This window comes from Trachypithecus francoisi, unplaced genomic scaffold, assembly GCF_009764315.1.
Source record: "Trachypithecus francoisi isolate TF-2019V2 unplaced genomic scaffold, Tfra_2.0 Lachesis_group13, whole genome shotgun sequence".
Classification (NCBI taxonomy): domain Eukaryota; kingdom Metazoa; phylum Chordata; class Mammalia; order Primates; family Cercopithecidae; genus Trachypithecus; species Trachypithecus francoisi.
This window is the reverse complement of record NW_022681458.1, coordinates 21,531,359-21,555,560: the sequence shown is the minus strand read 5'-3', so window position 1 is coordinate 21,555,560 and position 24,202 is coordinate 21,531,359. Positions and strand designations below refer to the sequence as shown.

Below are 24,202 nucleotides of genomic sequence, written 5' to 3'. Positions count from 1 at the left end.
GGAGCAAAGCTCCAGGGAAGCTGAGAATCTTGGAGTCACAGTTGTCCCCTGGTCTGTCTAGCCTGCCCTCCTTTGCCCCCCTCCCCTCCCTCATTCAAACAAGTGGCTCTCTCAAGGAGTTTCTGGAAGCTGCTGTGAGTCGGGTAGTGGGATCAGGTGGTGACTGGGTGCTGGAGTCAGGAGTCTGGGAGGCCAGGAGGTGGGGGGATAGAGTTGGCCGACCCTTCATGGGGTGTGGGCCAGGAAAGTGGCAAAGAATGAGCTGAGGACCCTGGGCACGGCACCTTTCCCTGGGTGGCCAGGGAGTGGGGAGATCTGGGGACCCAGTGAGCGGCTAGGGTGCAGCAGGAGTTTGGGGGATAGCCTCAGTCTCGGGATCCCTGTCCTGGGCTGGGGACTGCCCCCTCCCCTGGCCTGGCTCCTGACGCCCGTGCTGCCGGTGAAACGCTGTTGACATGTCCTGAATTATTAAGCATGGGGTGGGCTCCGGAGCACATGCTGAGTGGAGCGGCTGGGGCTGCGCGGCGTGGCGGAGCAGCGCTCGCTCCCTGGCTCACTCGCTCGCTCGCAGGGACACACGCAGGGGCTGACAGCTGTGCTGGTGCTGATAAGGGAAGCCACAAGGAGACGATCGAGGAGAGAGACAAGCGGCAGCAGAGGCAGCAGCGGCAGAGGCAGCACCAGGGCTGCGGAGCTGCTGGGAGTGGGAGTGACTCCCCCCATCTCGGGCCCCCACCCTGTCCCTGCCCTCCTCCCGCTTGCCCTGAGTTTAGAAGAGCAGCCGCTGCCACTACCGCCACTCGGGAGGGCACCAGGGCTGCTGGCTAGGGAGGGACAGGGCAGGGAGGCTCTGGCCAGTCCCAGCAGCCGGGGACAGATGCCGATCGAGATTGTGTGCAAAATCAAATTTGCTGAGGAGGATGCGAAACCCAAGGAGAAGGAGGCAGGGGATGAGCAGAGCCTCCTCGGGGCTGCTCGGGGGGCAGCAGCCCCCCGGGACCTGGCCACCTTTGCCAGCACCAGCACCCTGCATGGACTGGGCCGGGCCTGTGGTCCAGGCCCCCACGGACTACGCAGAACCCTGTGGGCACTGGCCCTACTCACCTCGCTAGCTGCCTTCCTGTACCAGGCGGCTGGCCTGGCCCGGGGCTACCTGACCCGGCCTCACCTGGTGGCAATGGACCCCGCTGCCCCAGCCCCAGTGGCGGGCTTCCCGGCTGTCACCCTCTGCAATATCAACCGCTTCCGGCATTCGGCACTCAGCGATGCCGACATCTTCCACCTGGCCAATCTGACAGGGCTGCCCCCCAAAGACCGGGATGGGCACCGTGCCGCTGGCCTGCGCTACCCGGAGCCTGACATGGTAGACATCCTCAACCGCACTGGCCACCAGCTCGCCGACATGCTCAAGAGCTGCAACTTCAGTGGGCATCACTGCTCCGCCAGCAACTTCTCTGTGGTGAGTTCTGCCAGCTGGGCTGCCTGGCCTGGGGTGGCTGGAGGCTGGGGAGCGGGAAGGAGTGGTGGCAGTGGTGTGCAGGGGCATCCTCAACAGGGCTTCCCTTCCTTCCGCCACCAGAGGCTGGCCTCGTGTCTCTCCAAGCCTGGCATCTCCCTCTGGTTTCCCAGCCATGGAGCAGTGGCCGCTCATATGGGCTTACCCTGGGGCGCCTGCTGCTACTCTTCTTGGTCTTGCTGCTGCTGCAGTGCCCAGGTCTGGGAGTTGGGGTGGGGGTTCCTGGGGTGGGCCCAGGTGTCCTGGAGCTGGCTGGCTTGCAGGGAAGGGACATACCATCCCAAGGCCAGACCAACTGACTCCTACTTTTCTCTTGCTCCCTTTTTCTTCCGAGACTACTGGATTCTTCCCACCAAATGAAGGAGATGGGGAGGGGAGGTTTGGGGGGCTCCATCTAGGGAAGGACCCCAGGCGGCCTCCTGGGGAGCTGGCCTGGTGGGCAGGCTGCAGAGAGCCCGTCTTCAGGACACTAGGTGCCAGTGTCTCTTCTGGATCTCTGTGTCTCTCACATGCCCTCCTCACAGACTCCCTCACACATCCCTCTTTCATTCTGCCCTCCAGCCCTCCCGGGGGCCAGTCCCCCTCTGTCTCCTGTTATAGCGGCTCCCATGCCCAGATCTGGCTGTTACACTGGGAATCACTGGTTCACTCTTATGTGCATAACTCACCCTCACTGCTGCCCCAGCATGGGTGCATGCACACATGCACGCACACACACACACACACACACTGCTGGGGGACACAGTTTCCTGCACACTCCCTCGCTCACACACACTCACTGTCCCTGTCACTACACTCACATGCACACCTGCACACCCACACCCAGAGAGCTACTCATCTCCATTTCTAGCTCCCAGCTCTCGCTTAGCTGCCAAGCACAGGGTCCCACTGTGGATGCCATCCCTTCTCATGACACCCCCCCCACCATCTATCCCAACTGCTGCTCCCCATTTGGAGACTGCTGGCGCCATCTCTCTCCTATGTGTGAGTACAAACACACGCACCCTCTCCAGGAGAGGGGTGTGAGCTTGGGCTGCTCTCCCATGCAAGCCTCCCACAGTCAGGTATGTGAGGGGGGTGGGAGTGTCTTGTACGCCGCCTGTCTGTCAGGGCTCCATTCACCCATAGTCACAGGGTATCTAGTATTCATGGTGCTCGAGATGCTTGTCCCCAGTCCACAGTTTGCTCCCAGCGTTGTGTGTCTGTGTGCGTGTATGTTTCATCCTTTTTACCGCTGCCCAGTGCATATGCAAATATTTGGCGTCAACATGGTGCCCACTCCGGCCCAGCCTCCAGCAGCCAGCCCCAGTGATAGGGACCCCCACCAGGTTCTCACTCACCCGCTGCCTCAGGATCGCCAGGAAACATGCTCCAGCCAACAAGGTTCCTGGCCCCCACCATGTCTGCAGTGTCTGGGGCCTCCTGCCATCGGGCAGGGGAGTTAGGTAGAAACAGAGGGACAGGAGGGGGAGCATTGTGCAGGGAGAAGAGTCAGGGGTATTGGCCTGTTGTCCGGCTGTACACCCCCTCTCCTAGGGAAAATCACTGCTCCCCAAAGCCAGGGTTGGTAGAGTCCCCGAGGAGGAGGATATGGGGTATGGAGGGTGAGTGTGGCCTTTGGGATCCACAGGACTCTGCTGTCCTCAATCCTCACCACTCCGTACTGGGGGCTGGGCAGAGCCCAGGCTCAGCAGGTGCTGTTGGGGCAGAAATCAATGGGATCTTTGTGTCCCTGAGCGGGAGGTGGGGGTGGGCAGGAAAGGGGAAGGGTGATGAGACCTCAGTGGGAGGAAAGGAGAGGAAGAGCTGGAGGGGGTGAGGAAGTAAGGGGAGGAAGGCAGAGGGTTCTGCTTGGTCTCCAGGCTAGGAGGCGGTGCCTGGAGGATACAGGAACAGGGATCCCCTGATCAAGGCTGGTGAGTCCCCGGAATCCTGGGGATGGCCCGGAGGAGTGTGGGTGGATTTCCCACAGGCCCTCTGGTGCCCTGGGGCTGGAGAGAGGAGGATGGTAGAAGTCTGTGGGCTGAGGTTCTGGCCCTGGGGCAGGACAGTGAGAGGTAGAGGGCATAGCAAGCACTGGGGGACAGGAATTCCCCTTTGGGATTTCCATTTCCCCTGTCTCCAGCCCAGCCTCCTACCCTTCTGCACACACTGCATCCCCCGTCTGCTGAGCGTAACTCTCTCTTGGGTCTGGCATTCAAGGGCTGAGTCTGCTGCAGATTCACCAGGGTCTGGAATTACAGGTTGGGCTGGGGGCCCGTAATCCATGGCAGTGGGGAAGATGGGGTGTATTACAGGGGAAAGGCTGGAGAAGGGGGAAGGAGATGAAGATATGGGGTCTCCAAAAAGGACATGAGGTCCATAATCAGCTCTGTGGTGAGGCCCTGGAGTCAGTGATGGGGATTTGGGGTCTATGGTGGGAAGATGGCTATGTGAGCTGGTTGGTGGGGAGCCTACCAGGGTATGGGTGGTGAGATGGTCAGAGACAGGGACAGGCTTCATCAAGGGGCTGTTATGTGTTTTCTGTTGCTTTCCCTGTTTCCTCCTTCCCACTCCCCACTCTGCTGTGACCTTTCCTCCGGAATCCAAGTTAATAAATGTCACATTTTCCAGCCTATTTTTACTCCGGGTAATGTGCCCTCCCCCAGTCCCCTCTGCTGCTGCTCTTGCTTCTGTTACCACTGCAATCGCTCTCCCCCCACGCTCCCTAATATCCCTTCATGCATTCCCAATCAGTCAGTCAATCAACATGGAGTTCTGCGTGCCTACTATGTGTTGGACTCCCTGCTCAGAGCTGTGGAGGACAGCAAAGATGGGAAGCCCTGTCCCCAGTCCCTGTCCTCAAGCAGCCTATAGTCTCATGGTAGAGTGGGGACAGGGATACTCAGAAGCTTAAGCAACCATGCAAGAGTTAATCAGCCATGCAAGTGGTGTCATAAGGTGCCAGGATCAATTGCCAGACGAGGTGCATGGATAGTAAGAGGCTGAGTTCAGAGAGGGAGAGGCCATTCTGGGTGGAGGAGAGCTGGGAAGACCTAGGGGATGAGGCAGGCTGGGCACAGTTTGGAGAGGAGAGAGGAGAGGGCCCTGGGAGGCAGTGCTCTGCACCGTGGCTAGCTCCAGCTAGTTACCTCTGCTCCTCTCTTCTTCTCCCTCCCCTCCTCACTCAGTCTCATACCATCTCACTCCTACCCATTCTACCACCTGTATGTCCCCCACCCCCAGCCTTGTAGACAGCTCTCCCTTCCTCCCTGATTCCTGCTGCCATCTGCTACCCACACCCCCTTCCTCCAAGCCCCAGTTCTACCTTCCCCACTGCGGCCTGCTCTCAGCCTGCCCTCTTACTAAAAGGCAGAAATCACTCTTTCTCCCTAGGCTTCATTTCTTGAGCTGTAAAATGCAAGGGTGGCTCTACAATTCAGCATCTCCTCTCACCTGGGGACCACCAGGATTCGAACCTCGGCTCTACCCATTTAGCTGTGTGGCCGTGGGGAAGCCAAAAAGCTTTTGTGAGCATCAGTTTGTGTATTCTTTAAATAGGATATTAGAACCTAAAAACTGGGGGTTGCTGTGAGGATTAAAGAGATGCTCCTAAAGAGCTTAGCACACTACCTGGCACACACATCATATACACTGTGTAAGCGTCAGCTGTTATAAATGCCGCCACCCCAACTCCTGGCTATCTTTAACCTGACTGTTCTCAGCACCACCTACTGGTTTCCGACCTGTGTACTGGCATCTTCATTACTCTCCATTACCTAGTCGTCCCCCGGCTTTTGACCCTGTGGCCCACACCCTCCTCTGCCCTGTTCTAGCATTCTCATTCTATTCAGCCCTCCAAAATATGCAAGCACGTGTGCATAGGTGCAGAAGTGTGCACACACTGTCTAGATCAGTGCTGGCCAATAGAACATTCTGTGGTGATGGACACGCTGTGCACCTGTGCTTGTACAACATGGTAGTCACTAGCCACATGTGGCTGTTGAGCACTTGAAATGTGATTAGTGCAACAGAGAAAATTAATTTTTAATTCAAAGAGCCACACGTGGCTAGAGGCTGCCGCGTTGGACAGCACAGCTCTGAATGGCCCTAGGAATGAGACTGTCTGGGTAGGGCAGGGCTGGGATTACAATGGGACTACAGAGTATAGGCGGGTAGCTGCCGGCTGTGATTAGAAGTCATGCCATCTACTCTGTGGGCTGCAATCTCAGATGGAGCTGAGGATAGGGTCTGTGTCTGGGAGCTGGGGGCAGTGGGGTGTCTGGAAACACCATGTGAGCAAAGGTGCCTTTCTTCCCAGGTGCAGGACGTGACCTTGGTCTTTTCCATGTTACTGTCTGGAAATTTGAGGCTGGGGGAGGTGGAGAAGCCCTGTGGAGGCATGGGTAGGAGCCAGCCCCTCTCCTCAGGGTCCTCAAGGGTCCAGGCAGCCCCTGGAGGGCCAGGAGCCCGGGGCCCTGTGGGTGCCTCACTATCTCCATCCCCTCTGGGCTCTCCGGTCTCCCTCCCCCTCCCGACCCTCCTTCCCCACACGCTGGTGACTGCCGTGACTATTAATCACTCGCCCTGTTCTCTTCCTCTCTACTAATCAGGCACAATTAGACAAGGCCTCTTCCAGCTGGGCAGTCCCCCTCCCTGCCCTCCTCTCTTCTCCCTGCCCCACCCAACCACCAGCCAGGACAGCTCTGAGGCACAGAACAGCATGAAAGCCCTCTCTCTCTCTCTCTGGCTGTCACAGGACCCAGTTTCGGGCTCCTCAGCATCCACTCCTTCTGTCTCAGTGACCTCCTTAGCCCCTTCTCTTCCCAGTGTGTGGTCAGGCCAATACTGACAGTCTCTGCCTTCCACCCCCTGCTCTTGGCCCTGGGAGGAGCTACTCCACACTCCATCCCAACTCCACACCTTTGCCACTGGGTTGGAGGTTCCAAGGGCTGCCCCTTGCCCCGCTGGCTGTGGAAGGGAGGGGGTGTCCACTGAGGTGGGTCCAAGCCTCTAATCTGCTGCACAAATGTCCCTCTGACTCCCCCTGCCTGTCCAGCCCTCTATTCCCCGTGGTCCCAGCTTCTCCTGAAGCATGAGCCTTAAGCACATTTATTTCAACATCTGGTTCAGGGTGGATGCTGCCCTCAGGAGCCAGGCAGGTCAGGTTGGGGTGGGGGGATACAGTAGGGAAGGGTGGGGTCTGAGGAGAACTGAAGACCATTTAGTCTTGAAGGATGCAGCTGCTCCTCAGCCCCAGCTAACTGTTGCCCTGTGTGAGGAGCCCAGGATGGCTGGGTCTTCCAGTGTGTCAAAAGCAGCTTCAAATCGTGATTATTTTAACAGAACAGTAACTGATTTAAAAAATACTGAGGGCTGCCAACCCCTCAGATTGCAGAACAAGGTGCACCCACCCTCCCCACCTTCCACCCCACACCAGCTGCGGCTCAGACCCTCCTGGAGAGGTGCGGTCAGCCTGTCTGTTTGGGCAGTGGAGTGGTTGGAAGGGATGTAAGTGGTGTGGTCCGGCAGGGAAGGGCAGGGACTGTTACTGTCTCAGAGGGCTGGTCTTCAAGGGCAGTGGGAGGACCGTGAGGGACATGCCCCACCCAGCCCCACTCAGCAGCCCCGTAGCCTCTTCATTAATCAGGAATCAGCCCCGAGCTGGGCTCATTATCAGCTCAGCTTCTCAGACACTGCCGGAAGATGCTGATTAGCGTTTGAAGAAATGGCCCCACGTCCTGTCCCCCTCTGATCCTCTCTCTGTCTCCCCTGCCCCCACTCCTTCCTGGACCCCCACCCCTGCCCTTCTGCTTCTTGGGAGGAATCTGCTCCCTCTTGTGGCTGGTGGCAGGGCTGCCTCTGCTAGGTCCAGGCAGGGGGCAGGAAGGATCAGGAATGGAGAGGCAGGGACACCCAGGGAGCACTACAGGGAGCACTGGAATGTCAAGACCCAAGCTACTGAGTCCCTGAGTCAGTGGGTCCCATGGGGAGGTGGGAGGAAGTGAAGGTGTTGGAGCCTGAGGTGGTCCAGGAGACGTGGACCGCCACTCTGGAGGAGGGAACAGAGGCCAGCCTCAGGCTGCTGAGTTATAAGTGTTCCCTGCCCTTCCAGGCTGGCCCTGCAGCCCACCTCCTTTGAGCACCTGGGAAGAGGAGGTGGGAACGGCCAGCACTGGGGGCAGGAGGGCCAAGGAGAGAAGATCTGCCACGTTTGTTTGTTTTTTGATTTTTTGCAAATCATGGTGGAGACTTAGGGTCTTCAGAAGGATGAGTGAGGGTGGGAAGGCAGGAGGAGGACAGAGGGGCAGAGACCCTGAGCCTGGAGGTGGGAAGGTTCAGTGGTGTGTTTTCCAGGAAGAGATGGGCAGGGGTCTGCACTTTTTCCCCTGGCTCCTAGCCTGGGGCTGGCAGCGCTGGAAATCCAACCCACCCCTCAGATGCTCACCATGCCCTTGGGACACCCGTGGGTGTTGGGTTGGAGGGGGAGCAGTTCCAGAGAGATAGGCACGGGCTGCAGCAGCCCAGGCGGCAGCGAGAGTTCAGAGAGGAGCCACGGGATGATTAAGGGGAAATGGAGGATTGATTTAGGAGGAAAGATTAAAGGAGCTAAATCCGTGGCGCTTGGCTCAGCGGTGACTAAGCGTGGACAGGATAATAGCTTACAAATGTGTGGAAGGTGTAAATACCAAACGGGGGGAGGGGAGGCGGCTCGGCGGGCCCAGGGGGCGAGGTGGGGGCTGGGCAGGCCCCCGGGAGAGCTGGGAACCCCTGGGCGACGGCCCGGTGGGGCCGGCCTCTCCCCAGTGGGGGCTCACAGGGAAAGGAAACGGGACGTTGGGGAGCCCCGGGTTCCCAGCAGGGGTTCCGTTTCTGGCCGCAACCTCCCGGGCCTCGTGCTGATCTCCATGTCTCACTCCCGCCTGGCTGGGGATCTGAGGTCGCAGGTTCAAATCCCACCCGAGCACCCGAGTCCCTCAGTGCCCCTCGGCCCCGGGCCTTTCGGCCGCTTCAGGCCAGCCAGTCAGGCCCAGCTCCGCATCCATCTCCTTGGGACCCCGGCCCCTGTCGCCCCCTCTCCGGCCGCGGCGAGGGCGGGCGGCCGTGTCTCCCTCCGCCGTGGAAGCCTCTGGCGCTGCTGTGTGCGGAGGTCACTTTGCTGAGGAGCCGGGAGCCGGGGGAATGCAAATGAGGCAGACCCAGGGAGGAGAGCGGAGGAGCCCAGAGGAGATGGGAGGGAGGGCGCTCGGGCGCCGTGATGGATGCCTGCCCCGCGGGAGGGAGTTGGGGGGGCGGGGGCGGCGAGGCGCGCGAGCCGGTGGGTGCGACCCTTTGGGTGCGGGTGGGCCAGGCCTGGGCGGCCAGACTGTGTGCGGGAGAGGGCGAGGGGCCAGGGCTCCTGGCGGGCGCACACCCACCCACCCACCGTCCCCGTCGCCTCCTTCTGTGTTGTCTCCTGAACTCCCGCCTGGTTGTGGGTGTGTGCTCCAATGTGTAAGCAAAACTCTTGACGAGGAACTTTGCATCGAGGGGCGGGAATGTCAGGGAAGGACTTAGTTACCAATTCACCAATTAAAAATGGACTTTCTAGGGTGTAAGGCCTAAGCGGTCGCTGCCGGGGGAACGGTTTTGACTGTTAACCTGGGTCTCGGAGGCCTTCATCCTGCCATTCTCCTCTCCCGTGGAAGCACGGCGCCCGCCGGGGACCACAGCCTTCTTCCACGGCCCCAGCCCTCCCTGGCTCCTAGGGCTCCTCTGTCCCTTCCACCACAGCTCACACATTTACATTCGAACAAACACCGCGGCCGTTGCCTCCTAGATCCACCGTAGGGAGGAAGCAGCCCTGAGAAGCTCATGGGTGGCAGTGGAGGCGGGGAGGTGGGGGGCCCCTGTATGCACATGTAGAACAAAGCCTGCCGAGGGCGGCTGTGTATTCCTCTTTCTTGAGTGTGGCGTGGTCTGATGCCCCTCCTGCGTCAGCCAGGTGGCTTGTTCAGAGAAGTTTTTTCCTGACCCTGCCAGCCAAATTGAGCTCCTGTTCCACCTTGGTGGCCTTGGCTAGGTCACTCCATCACAACAAGGATCACAACAAGGATCACAACTAGTAATAATTTATCCATTTGTGTGACTGGTGGATTTGTGAACATGCCTGGTGCAGTTTACAGTGTTTTATGTTGTAAGTGCCCCATAAGCACTTTTTTTTTTTCCGCGATTGGGTCACACTCTGTTGCCCAGGCTGGAGTGCAGTGGTGCCATCACGGGGGTCCCTGCAGCCTCAACCTCCCGGGCTCAAGAGATCCTCCCACCTCAGCCTCCTGAGTAGCTGGGACTACATGTGTGAGCCACCATGCCTGGCTAATTTATTATTATTTGTAGAGATGAGGTCTTGCTATGCTGCCTAGGTTGGTCTCAAATGCTTGGGCTCAATCGATCCTCCTACCTTCGCCTCCTAAAGTGCTGGGATTACACGTGTGAGCCACCACGCCTGGCCCATAAGTACTCTGAATGAATGAATGTCTCTGCAGCCAGACAGCAAACTCCTTGAGGGTAGAGGCTGTCTGTTTTGTTCCCTGTTGTATGTCCGGCGCAAAGCACAGTGCCTGACACTGTTGAGCACAGGCTCAATGAATAGTGTTGGATAAAGTAAGTGTTGTTTGAACACTCACTAGTTCTTGAGCGCCTACTATTTGTAGGTACTGTGTGCCAGGTGTATGTCACACGGTGGCTATGGGTGGACTCCAGGCCCAGACTGCCTGCCCTGTCAGTTTCCTTATCCTCTCTGTACCTCTGTTACCCTGTCTGTAAAATGAAAACCATAGGACTACCGCCAGTGTAGGAGTTTTGTGAGGATTAAGGGGTTAATCTATATAAAGTACTTAGACCTGTGCCTGGTACAGAGGTAAGTACTAAGTAAATGTTAGTGGTTGCTATGATTTACGTGCATTCTGTCTTTCCTCATAACACCACTGAAGGGCGCCTGTGGTTATTCCCATTTTACAGATGAAAAATGGAGGATCAGAGAGGTTAAGCAATTGAATCTGAATCCCACAGACTTAACTAAGGGTAAGGCCTGGATGTAAACTAGGTTGGGCTTTCCATCTGGTAGGAGAGGCATATCTCAGAGCCTGGGGATTTCGCTGTGACAGAGCTCCATCCTCTAAGCCAGTCCCAAATTGCAGAGAGAGCCTGCAAGGTGCTTGATGCCCTGTGAGGTTGCGCCCAGTGGGGATCCAAGATGAAAATGACTGCACCATCCTGGCAGGAAGCTCCATTCCCCAAAGGACCTCACCTCTCCCTTGAGCATCTGCCAGGAATCACTGAATTGATCTCTAATCCACTCATCTAACTTTAGGAGGAGGAATTACCATTCCCCTTCTACAGATGAGCAAACCGAGGCTCAGAGAGGTTCAATCACACATCGAGGTTGTTCGTCCGAAGTTGGTGGGAGAGGCTGGATTTGAACCCTGTTCTGTCAGGCTACAAAATATATGCCCCTTTCCCCATGTTATGAGCCTTCTGTGTATCCATTTCCAGCACCACATAGTGATCAGTCTCTGCCCTAGCTTGGTTCATGCTGATCTCTACAAAACCCTTATTACTGGTATATGTATATGACTGCACTTTGCAAATGCCTTTCACATACTTCCACTTTTTTGAGATGTACAACTAATCTGTGAAATAAGCAGGGATTTCTGTCTCTGCTTGACACATGAAGAAACTGGGGCCCAGAGAAGTTGATAAATCACTTTACTAACCTAAGTCACACAGGCTGTCAGTGGTGGAACTGGGGCTGAAACCAGGGCCTGCTGACTCCCAGGGAGGTGATGTTGGCCTGTGAACCTGGGGTCCACTTCTGAATCTGCCCCTGTTTTCTGCGTGCATGCCCTTGGATCTGAACCTTGCCATCTCTAGGCTTGTTTCTGCCTGTGTACAATGAGTGATTGGACTGAGTGACCTCGAAGCACTGAGTGATCTCGAAGTTCTGAGCAGTGCAGCCACCCTAGGCATTTTGGTTGGTGCCATCTTCCTTCCTCTGCCCCTGGAAAGGATAGGGAAGGAAGAGGCTTTGAACCTGGGTACTGTGCCACCCCTGAATAAAGCCAGGCCGTGGGAGCTGTTCCAGAGCAGATGAAGATGCACCCCCTTCCACTAGCCCACTCTGGACCTAGGGGCAGAAGAGTTCATTCTAGGAGTGCCTAAGTGAGAGGCATGAGTTGGACCCCATCAAGGGGAGAGCTGATAGAATTTGGGGGAAGGGACACCATGGAAGAATGTCGGGGGGTAGGTGCCGGGACCAGAGGCAGGATGCCCAGAAGGCAGTGGAGATAAAGTCCAGGCCGAAGATTAGCTCTGGGATTAGCCTGGCCTCGGCAGCTCCTGGCTGCTTCTTATCTCCTGGAGGCCCAGGGCCCTCTCCCCACCACAGCTCTGAGCCCTGGCCCCGCTAATTGCCTGTTAACCCTGTGGGCTCTGCAGGGGAGGGAGGATGCGAGCGAGCAAGCCAGCCAGGGAGAGTTTTCTGGAGAAATGGAAGCTGTGAATGGATGGAGCTCCAAGGGCTGAGAGAAGCCACCGCTCTCAGGAGGAGCAAGCTCTGGACAGCTCTCTCCCAACCCCTCATCACTGTCTCAGGTAGATCCTGAGAGAGAGGGGCCAGGGAGAAGGAGGCGGAGGGCACCTGGAGAGGGGTTCCTGATGTGTTGGGTCAGGGTAGGGAGCCTCAGGCCCAGGGAAAATCTAGTAGGAAGACAAGAGGCTGAGACTGTACAGCCAGACGAAGGGATGGATAGAGAAGAAGCAAATAGGATACAGAATGCAGTAGGCAAGGGACAAAAAGGCCAGGGGCATCCAGGTCAATGGGAGAGAAAGAGGCCAAGGGGAGGGGACAGGTCAACAGAGGGCAGGAGCAGAGAAACAGAGTCCGAGTGGATAACAAATCAGGGGCAGGGACAGACAGGCCAGGCGGGTAGGGAAGGCCTTGAGAGACAGACTGAGATCAGGAAACAGAGGCTAGCGAGGCAGACAGACCCAGGTCGTGGTTCAGGCCAACACTAAAGGGGAGGTGATCAGAGAAGGACAGGCAGGGGCTGGCCAGAAGGAAGGTGGGGGAGGGGACCCGAGGGTCTGTGTGCAGCACAGACATAGTCCTGTCTAGGAGCTGTCAGCCAAGGCCGAGGGGCTTTGGGAGGCCACATGCACCTGCTAGGGCTAGCAGCGTGTGCCTGGAGCTAAGGCAGAGAGACAAGGAGGGCCAGACCAAAGGAGGAGGTGGGGGTCTGAGATGGGGACAGGGCCCAGAGACTGAGAGCTGGTGATCTGGAGATAGCCCCTCTGCCATCAGGACACTCCTGGCCCACAACCTTCCCCTTTCTGTGAGTGGACCCTGGACTCTCAACCCCTTTGCATACCGTGCCCCCCCTTCCTGGGCCAGTCCATGTGGAGGGAGCAGTGGACAACCTGTGGGACCTTGTGGCAGAGCTGCCGTGCCGTCTCCATGGAAGAAGCTGTGGGCTGTGCTGCCACCAGAGGTCTGCCACTTAGAAGCTGATGGCTCCACCCGCCCCTGCCTGCCTGGCCCAGGGACTGTCTCCTGGGCAACACTGTGCTCTGACCAGCAGTCATGACTGACCCAGGCTGTGCAAGTGTCCTCCTCCTGCCAGTCTGGCTGGTCTGTTCCCTGCAGAGTATTCCTGAGACCCAGACAACTTCCACCCATCTCCCTTTGTCACCCTGACTCTGCACAGCCACCTTGAGGGTTTGTGTGCCAAGGAAACACCACCCTCGCCAGCTGGGCATTCATTCTGCCCTGTGTGGGGTGGGCTCGGTGCCATGTAGCATATGTCTGTGTGTGTCTGTTGTAGGTACCAGGTAGGGACGCTGCCCCAGCCCCTCCGAGAGTCAGGAGCCTCCAAGAGTCATTCATTCACTGAACACCCACCAGGTGTTCTATAAGCACCTACTGTGCTTTGACACGGGGTTCAGTTCTGTATGAATCTTGGCTGTCATTTACTTGCTGTGTGCCCTTAGCCAAGTCACTTTCCTTCTCTGAGCTTCCGGTACCTAGTCATTAAATGGGGATAACAATACTTAGCTCATATGGGTTTCTTGGAGACTCAAAGGAGAAAATAAATCAAAAGCACCTATCACAGGACTTGGTACAAAGTGGGGATGTTTGATAGTGTTTGCTTTCCTTCCTCCCATCTCACACCTCCTTCTGCAAATCTCTCTGGGATCTGGGGATGCCAAGAGGGAAACAGGACTCCTGGTCACATGGAGTTCATGGTCCCATGGATAAGGCTGAGCTTCAGAGAGACCATAATGGTGCCTGACAGTCAGTGCTCCGCTGAGGTGGTGCTGAATGCTGAGGGACACGAGTGAGGAGCTCATAACATGGGTACCCCACGTCGACCATGCCTTCTTTAGCCTTTCAACTGAAGCGTATACGCAAAACTGGCTGTGTCAGCAAGAGCTGATTCCAGCATCTTCTTGGTTTGAATTAGGAAGAGGTTGAGTACTTTCAGATTTCTACAAATACTAATATATGCCTCCCATCTGCCTTTTCCACACCACCAGGAACCAGGAATTTTTTTTCTTTTTTCTTTTTTTCTTTTTTTTTTTTTGAGACAGAGTCTCACTTTGTCGCCCAGGCTGGAGTGCAGTGGTGCAATCTCAGCCATTTGCGATTCTCCTACCTCAGCCTCCTGAGTAGCTGGGACTACACTCGCCTGCCACCACACCCAGCTAATTTTTGTATTTTTAGTAGAGATGGGAGTTTCACTATATGGCCAGGCTAGTCTCAAACTCCTGACCTTGTGATCCACCCGCCTCGGCCTCCCAAAGTGTTGGGATTACAGGCATGAGCCCCAGGGCCTGGACTTTTTTTTTTTTTTTTGAGATGGAGTCTCTCTCTGTTGCCCAGGCTAGAGTACAGTATGATCTCAGCTCACTGCAACCTCCGCCTCCTGGGTTCAAGCGATTCTCCTACCTCAGCCTCCCGAGTAGCTGGGATTACAGGTGCCCACCACGATGCCCAGCTAATTTTTGTGTTTTTAGGAGAGATGTGGTTTCACCATGTTGGTCAGGCTGGTCTTGAACCCCTGACCTCAAGTGATCTGCCCTCCTCGGTCTCCCAAAGTGCTGGGATTACAGGTGTGAGCCACTGCACCTGGATGGGACAGAGGAATCTTGCACCCAGCCCACTTCAGGGTTCCTCCACCTCCAGTGACTTGTGATAAGAGCACAGGTCTAGGGTCGGGCCGTCTTGCTGGGTTCTCCCCCTTCATCTAGTGCCTTTCTATTCACAGTGTGGTCCATGGACTTTCAGCCTTGTCCAACCCCCTCCCCACATCTGTTCTATCAGAATCTGCACTTTAAAAAGATCCCCCTGATTCATGTGCACAAGAGCGTTTGAGAAGCCCTGACCTTGAACATCTGGGGAAACCAGCTGAATTCTCTGAGCCTCCATTTCTTTCTCTGTTGAATGGGGAGATAATAATACCCACCTCACAGGGTAGTTGTGAGGATTCATCCAGATAGACCATGTGAAGCATTTAGCACAGTGCATGGGGCATACTGAGCGCTCCTGAGCTGTCTGTGACACCCACTCCTGCCCCATAGATGGACACATAACAGGGAGGAGGGCAGGGGTGATACCAGTGGGGTCAAGAACTTGAACCTGGAAGCTGGTAAAGGTGTGTGGGGGGTGGTAGGAAAGGAGAAGACTCGGGGGACAGGTGAGGAATTGAAGGGAAGCCGATATGGAGAAGAAAGGGTGAGGAAGGTCAAGAGGAACGGTGCAGAAGTGAAAGGGGAATGGGAGAAGAGAAGGGGACGGGCCTGGGGCCCATTCCTGTTTCATCTACCTGGATGGGGCTGGGGCAGGAGCTGGGTCCTGAGGTAGGGTAGGCTTGGGGTGGGGGTACAAGCAATGGTTTGCGGGAGCAGCTGGAGCCTTGCCCCTGGCCCCTGGATGAGGGGCACCTCTCCTTCTTCCCAGCTGTGTGACTTTGGATGTCACTTCTCTGAGCTGTGATGTCCTCACCTGCAGTAGTCGGGATAACTACACCTAGCTGGTACTGAGGGGATGTGGGCAGCGGTAGACGGCACCATGTTCTGTAAACTCAGGGTGCTTTGTTTGTGGTGCACACGTTTTTGTTTCGGGAACGGGAGGCAGGGTGGTTGAGTGGTAGAAGAACTGTGGGAGAGGGAAGGATCAGGGCTGCAGCTCCCAGACCACCGCAGCAGGGTGGTCTAGTTCTCAGGGATGGGGACCCCTAGGAGGTCTCGGGAGGACTCTCAGTTGGTTCGCTGCTCTCCACCCGGCCCCTCTCCCTTCTGCACTCCCCCTGTGAAACCAGGCATTCAGGATCTCTTTTTCCTTCCACACTGCTTCCTGTTCTTTCTCCCAGCTTTTACCAGTGGGAAATGTTCCCAAGGAGAGGGGAGGGGGAGCGGGAGAAAGTGATTGAATGCGCCGACCCCTTGCCCCCTGGGAAGGTGCTGCCTGTGATGGGTTTGACCCAGGGGCTCGGCTCTGTTGGGGAAGCCTGGCAGGGGGGAACTAGAACCCGCCTCTCCCTCAGGCTCTTCTCCACCCCTGCCGCTGCGCAGCTCCTGGCGGCAGCTAAATCCCCAGCAGGAGCCTGGGCTTCCATCTCCGGGGCGCCAGCGCCATCTGCTGTCCATGAAGGAGAACTCTCCGCAGAGGAAAAGGGAGCCTGGCTTCTCTGCTGCAGAGACAGCTTATTAAGTGTCCCTTGTGCCCCGCTCTGGGCTGGAGGCTGGGGCACCAGACAGTCTCACTGCTTCTGTGCAGCATACACGTTCATTGAGGGAGATGGACAATGGACAGGAGACAAGTAGATGAACAAGATCATCTCAGGTCTTGATAAGTACTTTGGGCAAACCAACAGACATGTGGAAGCAAGGACGGTGACACTGAACGTGTCTGTGTGATGTATGAGTGTGACATGCTGAGGCTTCAGCAATAGGCAGCTAGCCATACCAAAAGTGTGTGTGCAGTGGCATTCCAGGAGAGGGGATAGCAACAACAAAAGCCTGAGGAGGAAAGGAGTCCAGGTGTCTGAACTTGTCAGATATGTGGGAGGTGGTGGAAAGGCAGACAAGGGCCACATCACATGGGCACTTTTGGGTTAGGGAAGGAGCGTGACTTCGTTATGTGGGAAATGGGAAGCTATTGTTGGGTAAGTCAGTGAGTGGTTTCATTGGATCTGAGCACTGGGCACTGGGCACCATAGCTTCCGGTAGGGAGGGGCAAGGGTGGACCAAGGTGGGAGACCAGTTAGAAGGAGATGGCAAAATGGGGGTTGCTGGAAAAGGAAGGAAAGTGGATGGATTCTAAATATATTTCAGAAGTGGCCTGGAGGCTGGATGCGATGGCTTATGCTTGTAATTCCAGCACTTTGGGAAGCCAAAAGCAGAAGGATTGCTTGGGCCCAAGAGTTCAAGACCAGCCTGGGCAACATGGCAAGACCCTGTCTCTACAAACAAAACAAAACAAAACAAAAAAACTTAGCTAGGCTTGGTGGCATATGCTTGCAATCCCAGCTGCTTGTCAGGCTGAAGCAGGAGGATGGCTTGAGCCTGGAAGGTTAAGGCTGTTGTGAGCCGAGATCGTGCCACTGTATACCAGCCTGGGCAACAGAGCAAGACCATAGCTAAAAAAAAAAAAAAAGAAAGAAAGAAAAAGAGCAGGGATGATGGAAGGGGAGATTTTAGAAATTCCGACTTGAGAAACTGGATGGATATAGTGGGGTGGTTTACAAGGGAGGAGGAGGATGGTGTGGGGCAGGCAGCATTTGGGAAGGTGTTGATATGCTGATATGTTAAGTTGGAGATGCCTTTTAATCATCTAAGGGAGGCCATTGGTGGAAAAGTTGGCGCTCATTGGAGAGACTGGGCTGTACATTGCTTGCTGGGATATGGCACTGGAGTGTCCAAGCAGATCTGGTGGCCCTGGGCGGGGAGCAGGGAACTTTGGAGTTGCCTTGGTCACTCCTTTCATCTCCCCTCCTGCTCTCTCACCCCACCTCCCAGGTCTATACTCGCTATGGGAAGTGTTACACCTTCAACGCGGACCCGCGGAGCTCGCTGCCCAGCCGGGCAGGGGGCATGGGCAGTGGCCTGGAGATCATGCTGGACATCCAGCAGGAGGAGTACCTGCCCATCTGGAGGGAGACAAGTACGCAGGCCAGAAAGGGACAAGGGCCATCTTGGGGACTGGGGCCTGGGCCCTCTGCCTGGGATGGGTTTCCAAAGGTCCCCATCTCTGCTGTGCAGATGAGACGTCGTTTGAGGCAGGTATTCGGGTGCAGATCCACAGCCAGGAGGAGCCGCCCTACATCCACCAGCTGGGGTTCGGGGTGTCCCCAGGCTTCCAGACCTTTGTGTCCTGCCAGGAACAGCGGGTGAGCACCTCCTGCCAGGCCCTAGAGTGGGCACAGGGCTCACCTTTGGGCTCAGAGGGGATGCAGAGCAAACCTGCCCTTTAGAAGCTCACAGCCTGCCAGCTGTATTGACTTTGCTGGGGCTGTGGGCACTGGAGAACCGGGTGGGATTCCTGAGCATGACCTCATCATACCGCACCTCTGCAGCTGACCTACCTGCCCCAGCCCTGGGGCAACTGCCGCACGGAGAGCGAGCTCAGGGAGCCTGAGCTTCAGGGCTACTCGGCCTACAGTGTGTCTGCCTGCCGGCTGCGCTGTGAAAAGGAGGCTGTGCTTCAGCGCTGCCACTGCCGGATGGTGCACATGCCAGGTGGGCATCCCACCCCTAGCCAGCCCTCCATGCCACCCTGCTGGGCTCCAGAGCCTCCTGGGGCAAGGCACTGCTCATGTGCACAGGCAGGTGCATGTATACAACATGTGTGTGTGTCTGTACCCGTGTGAGTGTGCATGTGCGTGTTTGGGACTTTTAAACATGGTTTCACGTATGCCTGTGGGAATGCTGGCATGCAGATGCCTGTGTGCATGTTAATATGTATTTGTGTACATGTATGCTCATTTATATCCATGGTTGCATATTTGTGGGGGTTGTGTGTGTGGTGTTCAAGCACATTTATGCAAATGTGTGCATATGTGTGTGCATGCATGTATGTGCTTACATTTGGGCGTGTGGGGGACAGGGGAAGTGATCGTAGATTCTAGGAATAATCTTCTCTCCTTTCAGGCAATGAGACCATCTGCCCACCAAATATCTACATCGAGTGTGCCGACCACACACTGGGTCCGTGCTGCCTACCCTTCCCTACCTCTCCATCAGCCTCTTCATGTCTCTGTCCACTCTTCTCCTCACTGTCTTGGCTCCTCCCCTCCCAATCTCTTCCTGGAGGGTTCTTCCTGGGGGTTGAGCCTTAGCCCATACCTCAGTGGGGTCGGGGAGAGGTCTGCAGACCTCTGCAGGTACAGACACTCGGGTAAGTGGAGGCAGCAGGGTGGGGGGGTTGCAGAGAAGCCAGGACTGGGAGTGAAGGGCTGGGCTTCTCATCTTGGTTCAACCAATGAGCTCACCCACTTTGAGAAAGTGAAATGACTTCTCTCTTGGTCTCAGGAAAAATGCATTGCTGGCTATCGGTGTGGGTAAGGCAAACCCCATCTGTCCACAGATCTTGCCTGATCTGCAGTTCATCCATCTATCCATCCATTCATCGATTCGTGCATTTTCCAGACCTTTACAGCCTGTGCTGGGTACTGGAGGTGAGAGTGGGGGCAACAGCCCTTCCCTTGGAGAGCTTACAGCCTGGCAGGGCTGTGGGCAGCCATTCCCACACAGCCCGTCAACTCCTGGAGAGGGGAGCCTCGGGTGTGTGGCAAGGGCCCAAGGAGGGGTGTGCAGCCCTAGCCTGGGAAGGTAGGGAGGATTCCTAGAGGAAGGGACACATTAGCTGAGGCTTGATGGCTGTATAAGAGCCAGGTGCAAAGGGGGACATATACTAAAGACCTGTGTGAAAGGGCATGCTGTGTCCAGGGCACTGAAAGATCTGTGGGGCTGCAGGGCAGAGAACAGGGGAGGGAGTGGAAAGAGTGGAGGAGGGAGGCCAGGCACAGTGGCTCACACCTGTAGACCCAGCACTTTGGGAGGCCAGGCTGTGTGGATCACTTGAGCCCAGTAGTTCGAGACCAGCCTGGGTAACATGGTGAGACCCTGTCTCTGCAAAAAATAAAAAAGTGAACTGGGTGTGGTGGTGCACACCTATAGTCCCACCTATTTGGGAGGCTGAGGCAAGAGGATAGGCTCGAGCCTGGGAGGTCCAGGCTGCAGTGAGCTGGGATCACACCATTGCACTCTAATCTGAGCTATGGAATTACCCTGTCTCAAAAAAAAAAAAAAAAAAGGAGGAAGGAGGCTCTAGGAAGCCCACAAAGGCCTCTGGCAAGGCAGGAATGCCAGGTGAGTCCAGTGAGATGTGGACAATGGGTAGGAGGGGAGGAGACTCAAAGTCAGGGACTGGCCAAGCTGGCTGCAGTAATCCAGACACCTGGGGCCTTGGGGCTGGGTTTGAGACACTGGGCAGCCAGACACGCATCCAGCCTTTCTCTGTCCCCCACACCACCTGCATCTGTCACAGGGGTGATTGGAGGTGTTTAGTGAAGGAACAGATGTGTGATCAGGAGTAAAGAACCTGCAAGGTACAGCGGGAGACCACAGAGCTGGCAATATGGGGAGCTTTCATCCCCACCAGGCCTGCAGGAGGAGAGACCTGTGGCTGTCCGAGAGGGCTGACTGACAGCAGCATGGCTGGAGGAGCAGCACAGCCTCTGCCACCTATGGCCTGGCAGTGAGGAAGCCAGGCGGTGGGAGAAATACCCTGGCATCTCTTCCCTCTCACCTTCTGTTTCTGCCAGGGCCTCCTGTTGGCCAAACTCAACCCAAAGCCAGAGGACAAGGGAGTTGAGGTGATGCATTTGGCAGAGATCAGCCTCGTAGAGTGCAGAGCAAGGTGGAAGAGTGGAGAGTGGAACTGAAGGGGCAGGCAGAGAAAGCCCAGTGCATTGAGCCTGGGAAGCTTGTTGGGCCATTTGTTCTTCTGTTTGCCCATCCATTGATCTGGCCATCTGCCATCCATCCATCCATCCATCCACCCACCCATCCATGCATTCCAGCATCCTCTCCACACCTCCTTGTGTGTCTGAGGCCTCACATAGTTGATTAGCTCTGGTGGATGGGCTCTGTTCTCCCTCTGGGCCATGAGGACCCCCCCAGTCCCGGGGGTTGGGAGGGTGCTGGGGGATTCTGCTTACACCTGCTCTCTGGAGCAGTCTGAAGCTGGTTCAGGCAGGGACCTGCAGCCAGTCCCCTCTAGGAAGCACCGGGGCTGGCCAGTAAAGGCCCTTGGTGTGGGTGTGTCTGCCTCAGGACAGCACCCTGGCCTCCTCTTTGCAGCTGGTGGGCCACTGGACCACCCTTCTCCAACTCCCACTGTAGCTGCTGCCTCTGTGTTGCAGATTCCCTGGGTGGGGGCCCCGAGGGCCCGTGCTTCTGCCCCACCCCCTGCAACCTGACGCGCTATGGGAAAGAGATCTCCATGGTCAGGATCCCCAACAGGGGCTCAGCCCGGTACCTGGCGAGGAAGTACAACCGCAATGAGACCTACATACGGTATGTGTGTCTGTGGGGGATGGCTGTGTGACTGTGTGTGTGTGTACGTGTGTGTGAGCATGTGTGTATGTGTTTGTGTGTATGTGGGTGTGGGTGTGTATGTGTGTGGGGGGGGTATATGTGGGTGTGTACGTGTGTGCATGCATGTTTGTGTGTATCTGTGTGGGGCGTGTGTGTGTTTCCTGTGGGTGTGTATGTGAGAGTATGTGTATGTGAATGTGTGGTATGTGTGTGTACATGCACACTTTGTGTGTATCTGTGAATGGGTATGTGTGTGTGAGAGAATGTGCATCTGTGTGTGTGTGTGTGGTGGAGGCTGCCCTCAATAGGCGCTGGGCATGATGGAGGTGGGGAGTGGGCTGCATCTCTATGATGAGTCTTCTGCCAGGAATGCCTTTCATAGCCCTTTACTACTCCTTCTCCTTCTCCTTCTCCTTCTCCTTTTTTGAGACAGTCTTGCTCTGTCGCCCAGGCTGGAGTGCAGTGGCACAATCTTGGCTCACTGCATCCTCCACCTCCCAGGTTCAAGCGATTCTCCTCCCTCAGCCTCGCAAGTAGCCTGGATTATAGGCATCCACTACCACACCTAGCTATTTTTTTGTCTTTTTAGTAGAGATGAGGTTTCACCATGTTGGCCAGGCTGGTCTTGAACTCCTGACGTCAAGTGATCCACCATCCTTGGGCTCCCCAAGTGCTGAGATCATAGGTGTGAGCCACCGTGCCTGGTCACAGCCCTTTTCTTCTAAGCAGCACCACTCATTGCTCAAGTCATGTTCAGTGTTTCCACCTCCAGGTCCAAACACCTTTCATCTGAGCTCCCAGCACCCGTATAGATCTCCGTCATCACATATATGCCACGTTTCTGAGTGCTTTGCTTATGCGTCTTCCTCCCCTTCTCTAAGGGAGAGGGACAGGATGAGACTGGAGAGAAACACAGTACCCTGCAGGGGGAGGCAGGAGGGACCGCCCTGAGCCTTTGGTCTGGTCCCCTCCAGCCAGTCTGCAGTTTCCGAGCATGGTCTGGGTGCCAAGCCCAGTGCTGAGTTCTGTGGGGACAGATGATTACGACAAAAAATCCATGCCACAATTTGTCAATGAGCCCACGTTTGATAACGTAGGACTGACTCTCAGGCCTCAGTCAGGGAGGGAAGCTGGGGAGGCGTGAGCTCGCCTCTTAGGGCCCTGGGTTTGGGTCTGTGAGAGGAGGTGATGGAGAGGTGTCCAGTGAGAGGACATGGGGCAGAGGGGTGGTGTGGCATGGGGCAGTGGTGTGGTGTGGAGCCTCAGCCATAGGCAGCTGTGTGGAGGAAGGCGAAAAGACAGCGGCTGCGGAAGAAGGTGCCAGGGACAGGCCACCAGCTGCCCAGGACACTGAGAAGGGGCATTGTGGAGTGGACTGAGAGGCAACAGGGGTCACTGAAGGGTCCGCAGAGGCATAAGGAGGAGGCAAAGGCAACACCACTGGCTGTTTTAGAGGAGGGAGCAGGGTTTCCTTCAGGTCCAGGAGTTGTGTTTTGCTCTCCCAGGCCCTTTGCTACCCCTCAAAAGATGCAGCTGACACACATCCGGGACTGCCTCCCCTCACAGCCTTGGGGAGGCCGGGGGGTGGTCACTGACTTCCCCACGCAGAGGTCTCTGATCAGGATCTCCTGGATCCGGGATGCCCCTGCCAGCCTTCTCAGGAAGCGAGGCCCACACGGATACCCTGCTTCCTGTCTCCACAGGGAGAACTTCCTGGTCCTAGACGTCTTCTTTGAGGCCCTGACCTCTGAAGCCATGGAGCAGCGAGCAGCCTATGGCCTGTCAGCCCTGCTGGGTGAGACTGGTGTCCCCCTCAGCTTGTGTGTGGGTGGATCAACCCGGCCGCTCCCTCTGACACTGCTCTCCTGCTTCCCAGGAGACCTCGGGGGACAGATGGGCTTGTTCATTGGGGCCAGCATCCTCACGTTGCTGGAGATCCTTGACTACATCTATGAGGCAAGGGCCCCAGGAAGGCAGGGTGGGAATGGGGGCCATGGGCAAAGCAGAAGGGGGCAGTGCGGGGTGCCTGGTGGAGCTGGCCTGGCTGGGAAGTCAGGTTCAGGATTCTCTGCCAGGGTCCCCTGACTGGCTGGCAGGCCTGAGGGCTCAGAGTCAGGAGAAGGGGATGGGTGAGGAGGACAGGGTGTCCTACTGGGAGTTTGCTGTGGCAGTGAGTCCTGTGGGCAGCTGGGCATGGTAAGGCTCACGTTTCTCCTCAACCAATTTCCTGAGCCCACTGCTGTCCCCCACCCTGAACCCCAAGGTGTCCTGGGATCGACTGAAGCGGGTATGGAGGCGTCCCAAGACCCCCCTGCGGACCTCCACTGGGGGCATCTCCACTTTGGGGCTTCAGGAGCTGAAGGAACAGGTGAGGACCAGCTCTACAGAGCATGCAGCCACACCTCCCCAGGACTGATACCCCATGGTTTCTGAACCAGCCTGTGGAGTGGGCCCTGGAGCCTCTGCCCAAGGTGACAAGGAAAGGCTGGCGGTGTGAGCCCTGGGGACAGCACTTGACCTCTCCCTGTCCCACTCTTTCTCGGCAGAGTCCCTGCCCCCACGAGTTCTCCCTATCCCACTCCCTCTTTTCTTTCTCCTGCAGAGTCCCTGCCCGAGCCGGGGCCATGCCGAGGGTGGGGGGGCCAGCAGCCTGCTCCCCAACCATCACCACCCCCACGGTCCCCCAGGAGGTCTCTTTGAAGATTTCGCTTGCTAGGATGGTGCTGTGACTGAAAGGATCCAGGAGTCTGAGACCCCTCCTGAGATCCCCAGCACATTCTCCTCCTGCTCCTGGGAAAGGCCTGGGGGCGGTGCTCATTGGGAGGGCCAGGACTCAGTTCCTGCTCTTGTCCTCCCCTGCCCTGATGTCAGCTGCTTTGCACAAAGGTCCTTCTTGTCCACACCCCTTACCCCCAGGCTGGTGCCCCGGGAGGGCTGGAAACCAGGCCATGGGCCCTCATGGAGAGGAAGGGAAGGAAGGAGAGAGGGAGGGGAGGCTAGAGCTCATCCCAGCCGGGGAGGGGGAGCCCTCTGTACATTTGTATATATTTAGGGAAAGCCGGGTGGGGG

General features: G+C 56.7%; 1 protein-coding gene across 1 annotated transcript; it reads left to right on the top strand.

The window, feature by feature from the left end:
• Nucleotides 1–495: 495 nt before the first annotated feature.
• On the top strand, nt 496–24,033 carry ASIC4 (acid sensing ion channel subunit family member 4). The gene is given in 11 exon segments (XM_033230101.1): nt 496–717; nt 719–1,459; nt 17,552–17,696; nt 17,795–17,922; nt 18,109–18,271; nt 18,683–18,739; nt 20,959–21,112; nt 22,837–22,928; nt 23,010–23,089; nt 23,397–23,501; nt 23,736–24,033. Coding segments are annotated over 11 exon segments (2,001 nt in total). The 3' UTR covers nt 23,850–24,033.
• Nucleotides 24,034–24,202: the final 169 nt, after the last annotated feature.